Source organism: Oratosquilla oratoria, unplaced genomic scaffold, assembly GCF_046742065.1.
Source record: "Oratosquilla oratoria isolate Oo_2021 unplaced genomic scaffold, ASM4674206v1 SCAFFOLD78, whole genome shotgun sequence".
Lineage (NCBI taxonomy): Eukaryota > Metazoa > Arthropoda > Malacostraca > Stomatopoda > Squillidae > Oratosquilla > Oratosquilla oratoria.
In genome coordinates this window covers 191,199-201,052 of record NW_027467742.1, presented here as the reverse complement: position 1 = coordinate 201,052, position 9,854 = coordinate 191,199, and the positions used below count along the sequence as shown (strand labels likewise).

The 9,854-nt window shown below is 42.2% G+C and overlaps 1 protein-coding gene across 1 annotated transcript; it reads left to right on the top strand.

Moving 5' to 3' along the window:
- Positions 1-6,642: 6,642 nt before the first annotated feature.
- On the top strand, positions 6,643-9,148 carry LOC143023994 (uncharacterized). The gene is made up of 4 exons (XM_076182681.1): positions 6,643-7,148; positions 7,637-7,842; positions 8,243-8,362; positions 8,878-9,148. The coding sequence occupies exons 1-4, from the start codon at positions 6,992-6,994 to the stop codon at positions 8,938-8,940; spliced, it is 546 nt and encodes a 181-aa protein (XP_076038796.1). The 5' UTR covers positions 6,643-6,991; the 3' UTR covers positions 8,941-9,148.
- Positions 9,149-9,854: the final 706 nt, after the last annotated feature.

The window sequence follows — 9,854 nt, the reverse complement described above, 5'->3', positions numbered from 1 at the left end:
GTTATCGGGATAGTTCTTGGCATCAGACTCAAAACTTAATAATAATGATAACTATCTACCTACTATATCATTTAACTCACATATTGACATTTATTTTCATTAATCTTACAGAGCGCACTGACATACCTGTTATCGGGATAGTTTTTGGCATCAGACTAAAATTTTAGCTGCGCAGTGCGCACAAAAAAAAAAAAAAAAAAAAAAAAAAAAAAAACGAGACGGCTATGTGTTCGTATCTATGGGTAAACCACTAACCTCCCCTGTTAAACTATTTCGTAAAACTTCATTTCACTTCTCAACACAGCCCCCTAGCTGCTACAATCTCTCCCTAAACTATTTCTTTAGTGGAATCCTGAACTGAAAGATGATACTTTTTCCTATTCCTCTTAAAGTTAATGGTCCTAGTTTATGCCTCCGTCCGAACGTATCAGTGACGTCACGGGTGGGCGGAGCTACGGTGCGCCCGCTATGTTCTAGAACATTCTAATGTCTCTAAGATTAGTTGAACTAAAATTAGTTGAAATATATTTGTAGCTACCTCCTATTGTATGTTTTTCTTCAATGATTATAGTAAGGCTCTTTGACAACACATTTTGATGGGTAGACACAGAACAAAATAAATTCATGATCTATTAGGGGTTTATTTTCTACTTTGCTTCTTGGTTGAATAAAACCGTCACGACTTCCATAGTACCCAGTCTCTCAAGTCAACACTCAAATAAATGAATAGATAAATAAAACGAAATTCCAAAAATAACATCCCTTCAAAATACCTGTCCTTACAGCTGTATGAGGAAGAAGAGGAGGAGTGGATCGCGTGTAGCTCAAATTGCTGAAGTGTGAGCAAGGGGAGGAGGAGGAAAAGGAAGAGCAGTCTGCGCGCTCAAAAAGATGATTACAAGGAGGTGGGAGGGGCTGCAAGGGGTAATTTGTAGGAGAAACAGGTTATTAGATGGAGGGAGGGATGCAGGGGAGGAGGATTGAGGTCCTGGGTGTATATAAACCCTCCCAGTTCCTCTCGATCTCACAAAGGACTTCGTTGTCCAAAAGCATTCAATTCCCTGACAAAAAGAACTACTTCGAGTTCATCTCTCACCGGAAGCCGAGATGTATTCTCCACGGAAGAACCTCTCTCTTCTTCTTCTCCTCCTGGTGGTGGTGGAGGGACAAAGGCCTCCTCCTCTTCCAAAGTTTCTCCCGAGCATAAATAGATTTCTTCTGGGAGTTTCTCTTCCCATAGGAAAAAGGACCGAATTGATTGACGGTAGGTACCAAGTAGAAAGAGGCTGTCGAGGTTTTGTCTAATCTCAGATTATCTTTCCCTCTTTGTCATCGACCCTAACTTATTACCTATCATCATCAGTACTGATGTTTTACCAGCGCTTGTGTCATCATGGACAATACCGCTTCAGACCCTTGTTCTGCCCATTTTGCGAGTGAAGATTCGCTGTTTCAGACCTGTTGTCCAGCACCTGTGGCTCATGTGCATGTTTTTTTTTTTTTTTTTTTTTTTCCATTGTTCACACAGTCTTACGTGTTGCCCATCCTATGATTGGAGTCCCCAGTGGTTATCTTATTGTATTGCTTTATTGCTTATTGTATTGCTTATTGCTTATTGTATTGCTTATTTTATTGCTTTATTGCTTATTGTATTGCTTATCTATTTCGTTTCCTTTTTCTTTCTTGCTATGGATCAAAAGGTCTCCTGTCGGCTGTGATTCGTCATTCAACGTAAACCTACTGATATATTTTTTTTCCTGTCCCTTCTTCGTGCTGCAGAGATTTGCAGCACACCCTCTGATCCATCCACGGAACCAGAAAAGTACTGCCTCCGCAACCTGCCCATCTGTCACGACGACGCATATGACCTCAAAGAATGTGCGAACTCCTCTGAGATTGTACTGAAGCCGCAGAGACTAAGCCCATATGATCTGCTCTTTGAGCTACTGGGGGCTCCCCTGCGTTGCTATATGGAAAATGAAAATCTGGTGAGTCGAGGCCTAAGGTTGTGAGGGAGGAACGAGAGGGTGGGTCGGGAGAGACCACATTGGTCCCTGAGACCAAACGTCTCCTCTGCGTTGCCATTTGGACATCGAAAAGCTGGTGAGTCTGGACCTGAGGAAGAATAGAAAGGATGGATTAGGAGATGGGGGATGGGAGTGGACCTGTGGAGACTAATGGGGAGGGAGGGAGAGATGGGGTTAAATAGGGATTACTGGAGGAGCTGTAAGTAGGAATGGGGGTCGGATCTTATTGACGGGATGATGGGGACTTCCGTCAGATATTACTCAAAATCGCAATCACCCGCAGGGACCTCCTTGCCATTGCGCACTTTAATGAACGAGAGTCCTCACTTTTTCATGTGGTTCTTCCTCTGCTTGTAAACCTCAGATCACCATCGAGGAAGATGGGTCAGTCACGTTCAACGTGAAGAAGTTCAAAGCCTGGATCATCAAAAATCCCGATAACGACGATTTCAAAGACGTTCTCACGGGGAAGATGATCGACGATTGCCTAGGTGGCAATGACAACGTGAGTAGAGAGAAAAGTGGTGTTAAGAGAAGGAGGAGAAGGAGGGAGAGTGGGGGTGAAGGGATAGGAGGGATGCACGAGGAGATAGGGAGATCTTCGTCCTCCTTCTTCCCGTACCTACCGGGATGATCCAATATGAGATATGTTCAAGAATGTTTCCTCTAAGTAAAAATGTTCAAGAACGTTTACCTAGACTTACCTAAATACTTTCACACACACACACACACACACACACACACACACACACACACACACACACACACACACACACACACACACACACACACACACACACACACACACACACACACACACACACACACACACACACACACACACACACACACACACACACACACACGTATGCAGACAATCACACACATACGCATACACATAAATTGGCTAGACGTAAAGAGAGAGAGAGAGAGAGAGAGAGAGAGAGAGAGAGAGAGAGAGAGAGAGAGAGAGAGAGAGAGAGAGAGAGAGTGAGAGAGAATTAAACGACCATGTACACAAAAAGGATATGAGTATTCTATCAAGTCAGAAATATCCAAAAATGTTCAGTTTCCGAAGTACATCCTCTTTTTACTTAACCCCTACAGCCACGGGACTTCATGAAGTGTATGGTGAATAAATGTATTGATGTTGTGATTCCCGCACCATAAATTGCTTTAGTCGTCGCCGTCGCTGTTGTCGTCGTCGTCGTCGTCGGCAGCGAAGTTGGACCCAGGCTCTATCTCCTTCGAGTTGCCTACTCTTCGACGGACAAGACATCCCCGACCAGATGCCTCACCATGATCTCCTCAACCCTTTTGGCTTATCATTCGTTGTATATAAATCCCTTCTTTGTGAAACTGTTTCTGTGTTCATGTTTCGGTCTCACGTCCAAAAGAGGACTACCCCTTTGTGGGGCGTTTAATAGAATATTTCTTTTTCAAACGGTCCTTTCTCTACTCCTTACTCGTTGAAGACACCCCTGGCGGTGCTCAAACGTGAAGGCAAAGACTTCGCCTTTCCTGACACGGATGTAGAGTCGCTGTTGTAAATAAAGAGGTGCTTCAGTCTTCTTGGATCGATAAGTTTTTGTTAGGTTTGATTAGGTTAGGTTACACTGGGTTAGGTTAGATTAGGCTACGTTAAGTTTAGGTCAGATTAGGTTAGGTTACATTGTGTTATGGTAGGTCAGGTTAGGTTTAAGTTAGATCAGATTAAGTTAGGTTACATTGTGTTAGGCTAGACTAGGTATCAATATATTTGAGCATCATGAGACAAAGGCCCATTGAGGGAATCCTATGTCTCAGAAAAGGAGTCAACATCAGATATCCTTGGGCAGAGAGAGGGACAAACGTCCTGGTGGAGTAAGGACATCAGCTATATATGCAATCAAGACAGTGAAAAAACCATAACTATCCTAACCAAACAGAAATACAAACAAGAAAACATAGGGCAAACCAGACAATCCAGTCAAGACTACACAAAGAAAAACAATACAAAGTACAGGCAAATGGTGGTTTTTGTACAAGACCAGTAGACACGACATTTAGGAATGTAAGAGTCAAGGTTGGGTCGAGTACATGTACATTTACTTGTACTTGGATTTAAGTACATATTTTCATGTACTTGCACTTGAATTTTGAAAAATCAGTGGTACTTGTATTTGTACTTTCACTTGTACTTAGACCCAAAGTACTTGAAAAAATACCAAGTACATTCAAGTACAAACAAATATATTGTATATAATCAAATGTTACATACTGTATATATTTGCATTTGCAGCTTAGGAATTATTATCTATTCAAGTTATCAATAGAGTATATATTGTTGTTTTGCAAATCTGTGATAAAAACAGAGATGTGCGAAAATAAAGGTTGAATTTTCCTTGACTTTTCTATATCGAATCCCACTTATTAATTGTGCACTCATTAATGTGTACATAAGAAAAATCCTATCTCTAGCGCTTTACAAATATGTGACAGGATTTTTTTCTATCACGTAAAGTATTTGTACTTAATTATAATGGTATGCGTATGAAATTGGCCTTAAGTGTAGAGCAAAAAGACTGTACTTGTACTTGAAAAATATCCAGGTCCAAGTACAGGCGACTTCAGTCGCCTGTATTTGGACCAAACCCTGGTAAGGGTAATTAGTCACGGATAAGAATGTGGTGTAATATGTGTAAAAAAAAAGCCAGCCACAACACCAAATATTGCAAAGTAAGAACTAAATAACAGACCCAACAGGCAAAGCCCAGTGAGTAGAAAAGAAAAGCCTTCGTCTATTTACAGGAAACCAAATATTTCAAACGAGATAAAACTTCGGAAATGTCTTTCCCACCATACGTAAGGACAATTCCAATAAGTATTGAACCATTTTCTTTTGTGAAGCATTGAGAATTCTTATGCAGTGTGTGTCCTAGACAAAAAATGAAATAAGTGTGTGTGAAACAAATATGAAATCATGGAGAGACAATACTATGCTGTGTATATAACTTTCACAACATATTACCTATCTCAGCATCTTTGAAAAGATGAAAATATTTTCCATTTATATCTAATGTTGCTGTTCTTAATCAAAGTAGTGAGTTTTGCAAATCTATTTTTGACAATTATTTTGTACGTCTTTTTGTTGTTTCTGACATTTTAAGCTACTGACATATACCTGCTTGAATTGTTTTCTTTTTTATGCTACTGACAATTAAGCATTTTGTAGGGGTTACTTATTTCTTTGTTATGCGTGACATGTGCTTTGATGATACCATCCATTTTGCCAGTTTGTGCAGAAATAGTTTAAATATTTAGCTTCTTGTATATGATATTTTTCAAGTGTATATATTAGCGAGCCCTGTAAGAGGATAGTAGAAAATAATTGGTCGGGACGACTAAGGGTAGCTGTCGAGCCCTGTAATAGGCTGGTAGATAAAGGTAGACAAGTAAGGTAGGTAGGGGGGTAGGTGGCGAGAATTTAATTTGTACGAAATAGATATTTGGTAAACAATAGTCGCGAAGGAGTTGCATAATCTCGCTTACCGTCTAAAGTTTATAAACAACCGCTAGGGTACTGATTTTAATGCTGATGTGACAATATGTAAACTAAGCCACTCCGCTTCGATGTCGAGATTGCTTGTGTAAGCAGTATTATTTAAGACGTTGTAACTGTTTTTCTGATTGGAAAAGGGTGGAGGAGAAAAAATATTGGTACATGGGAGAAAAGTCACGCCCTTCGGGGAGGCACTTATTTGTAACAGTCAAGATCATTGGATGGATAAGGTAGTGACGTCGGAGCGGAAGTGACTGAGTGAAAGGATTTAGGATCCTAGGCGGGAGTCCCTTGGTGTAAATTTACAAATTATCTGTAACATTCTGAAGATGCGAAGAGAAAATTTGACTACGCTTAATTCACCCCATCAAGAAACATTACTTGCTTCTACAAAAATATATGGCAAAAGACATACTTAAGTGATGGAAAGAATTTGGAAATGAGAGGAGAAATACAAAACAATATAAGGGAACAGTAAACAGAATTAAACCAGTAATTACGGAGAGACACGGTAATTGAAAGTGATGGGAGTGAAAGATGGGGATGAGATGTGTGGGAGTGGATCTATGCCTTTTGATTTTGGCTACCTCGTTTGTAAGGGGAGAAAGCCCTTGGTACATGTATGTATGTATGTATGTAGGTAGATTGATAGATATATAGATGTTGTTTTGGTGCGGAAAATAAACGACTTTCAGGTAAACGGTGGTATTGTTCTCTGAGGCGACTCTATGCATCTGTAAGATGATTTTGTAGTGGCAACGTGCAGGATACGCGAATGTGCTTTGGAGGGACGAGAGAAGGACGCATTTAGTACAGGTGGTTACAACGAAGGGAGGGTAAAAACCGTCACAACTCAATGGGTTATCATACTGAATAGAGTTATCAAGACGTTTTTCTAACCTCTGTGTAGAGTTTTCTTAATCTGAATAAATGTTCCCGGAGGTAGCCAGACGAAGTCCTGAAGCAAATCACAAAGGCATAATAGGCTAAAAAAGAAAATGGCAACAGGAAGGGACACAGAGCGAAATGAACATAGAATACCACGATGACAAAATGAGTACAGGAAGTGTAGGAAGCACATTGTTGATGGAGTTGCTGAAGTGTGAGGACGAAGAGGAGGAGAGGGAGGAGGAGTGGATCACGTGTGAGGAAGAGGAGGAGGAGGAAAAGGAAGAGCAGCCTGCGCGCTCAAACAAATATGATTACAAGGAGGTGGGAGGGGTGAATAGGGATGATTCGTAGGAGAAACAGGTTGTTAGATGGAGGGAGGGATGCAGGGGAGGAGGAAGAGAAGGATTGAGGTCCTAGGTGTATATAAACCCGTCCAGTTCCTCTCAATCTCACAAAGGACTTCGTTGTCCAAAAGCATCCAACTTCCCGATAAGAAGAACTACTTCGAGTTCATCTCTCGCCGGAAGCCGACATGAGTTCTCCACGGAAGAACCTCTCTCTTCTTCTTCTCCTCCTGGTGGTGGTGGAGGGACAAGCCTCTCCTCTTCCAAATGTTTACAAGGATTTAGCTAGATTTATTTGGAGAGTGCCTCGTCTCGTTAAAGAAAAAATGACTGAATTGATTGACGGTAGGTACCAAGTAGAAAGAAGGCTGTCGAGGTTTGGTCTAATCTCAGATTACCTTTCCCTCTTCCTCATTGACCCTAGCTTATTACCTATCATCATCAGCACCGGCGCTTTACCAGCGCTTCTATCCTCATGGACAATACCGCTGCAGACTCTTGTTCTGCCCGTCTTGCGAGTGAAGATTCGCTGTTTCAGACCTGTTGTCCAGTACCTGTGGCTCATCTGCATTAATTTTTTTTTTTTTTTTTTTTTTTTTTTTTTTACATTGTTCACACAGCCTTACGTGTTGCCCATCCTATGATTGGAGTCCTGATGTTGTCGTGTTTCCCAGTGGTTATTTAATTGTATTGCTTTATCTGCCTGCTTGTTTACATATTTCGTTTATTTTTTCCTTCTTGCCACGGATCAAAAGGTCTTCTGTCGGCTGTGCTTGGTCATTCAATGCAAATCTACTGATATTTTTATTTCCTGTCCCTTCTTCGTGTTGCAGAGTTTTGCAGCAATACCTTTGATTCCTCCACGGAACCAAGAAAGTACTGCCTCCGTAACCTGCCCATCTGTCACGACGCAGGTGATCTCCAAGAGTGCGTGGAATCCTCCGAGATTGTCCCGAAGCCGCCGAGGCTAAAGCCATCTCAGCTGTTCTTTGAGCTATTGCGGGCTCCCATAAGTTGCTATATGGAAAATAAAAATCTGGTGAGTCGAGGCCTAAGGTTGTGAGGGAGGAACGAGAGGGTGGGTCGGGAGAGACCACATTGGTTCCTGAGACCACATGTACTGCAGTCTCCTCTGCGTTGCCATTTGGACATCGAAAAGCTGGTGAGTCTGGACCTGAGGAAGGATGGAATGTGTTGGAAAGGGACAGGGACCTGTGGAGGCTAATGGGGAGGGAGGGACGGATGGGGTTAAATAGGGATTACTCGAGGAGCTGTAAGTAGGAATGGGGGGTAGGATCTTATTGATGGGATGATGGGGACTCCCGTCAGATACTACTCAAAATCGCAATCACCCGCAAGGACCTCCTTGCCATTGCGCACTTCAATGAATGAGAATCCTCACTTGTTCATGTGGTTCTTCCTCTGCTTCCAATCCTCAGATCATCAAGGATAACGGCTCAGTAACGATCAACGCGGAGGAGTTCAAAGCCTGGATCGCTAAAGCAAATGACGACGGTATCAAGAATGCTACCGACTATTGCGTAGATGGCAAGGACAACGTGAGTAGAGAGAAAAGTGGTATTAAGAGAAGGAGGGAGAGTGGGGGTGAAGGGATAGGAGGGGTGCACGAGGAGATAGGGGGATCTTTGTCTTCCCTCTCCCTGTACCTACCGGGATGATTCACTGCAAGGCGTATTCAGGAACGAAAATCCACGTGAACAAGTTGCATAAACACGACAAAGGAAAGTCAATAGACGAAACGTCAGGAATAAACGCTTCACTTCCAGTCCATGTTTCCTTTGCCGTGTTTACGTATTCAGGCACGTTTTCTCTAAGTAAGAATATTCAAGAACGTTTACCTAGACTAACCTAAATATTTTCACCACACACACACGCACGCACACACACATACACATACACACAAATTGGCTAGACGGAAAATAAGAGAGAAAGGGAGAGAGAGAGAGAGAGAGAGAGAGAGAGAGAGAGAGAGAGAGAGAGAGAGAGAGAGAGAGAGCATTAAACTAAGTACATCTTAAGATGTTAATCTCCTCCTTTTACTTAACCCCTACAGCCTGTCGCCATCATGAGGTGCCTGGTCAGGGAATGTATTGAGGCTACATATGCCACAGTATAAATTCTTTTAGTCGTCACCGTCGCCGTCGTCTTCGTCGTCACGGCCTTTGTCGTCATCGCCATCGTGGTCAGCGAAGTTGGACCCAGGCTCCATCTCCTTCGAGTTGCCTGCTCTTCGACGGACAAGATATCCTCGACCAGATGCCTCACCATGATCTCCTCCTCAACCCTATTGGCTTATCATTCGTTGTGTACAAATCCCTTCTGTGTGAAACTGTTTTTATCTTCATGTTTCGGTCTCACGTCCAATAGTGAACTATCCCTTTGTGGGGCGTTTAATAAACGTTTTCTTTATCAAACGGTCCTTTCTCTACTCCTTACACGTTGAAGACACCCCAGGTGGTGCTCACACGCGAAGGCAAAGACTTCGCCTTTCCCGACGCGGATGTAGAGTCGTTGTAGTAGATCAAGAGGTGCTTCTGTCTTCTTGGATTGATAAGTTTTTGTTTGGTTTGATTAGTTAGGTTGCATTGAGTTTGGTTAGATCAGGCTACGTTAGGTTTAGGTCAGATTAGGTTCGGTTAAAATGTGTTAGAGTAGATAAGGTTAAGTTAGGTTTAGGTTAGATTAGATTAAGTTAGGTTACATTGTGTTAGGTTAGGCTAGGTATCAATATAGCTCAGTATCATGAGAAAGAAGCCCATTGAGGGAATCCCATGTCCTAGAGAAGGAGTCAACACCAGAGGTCCTTTGGGCAGAGAGAGGGACAAACGTTCTGGTGGAGTAAGGACATTAGGCATATATGCAATCAAGACAATAAAGAACCCTAACCGAATAGAAACACAAATAGCAATCATAAGGCAAGCCGGACAATCCAGTCAAGACTACACAAAGTAAAGTAATGCAAAGTAGAGATAAATCGTGCAATTTGTACAAGATCAGTAGACACAACGTTTAGGAATGTAAAAGTCAAGT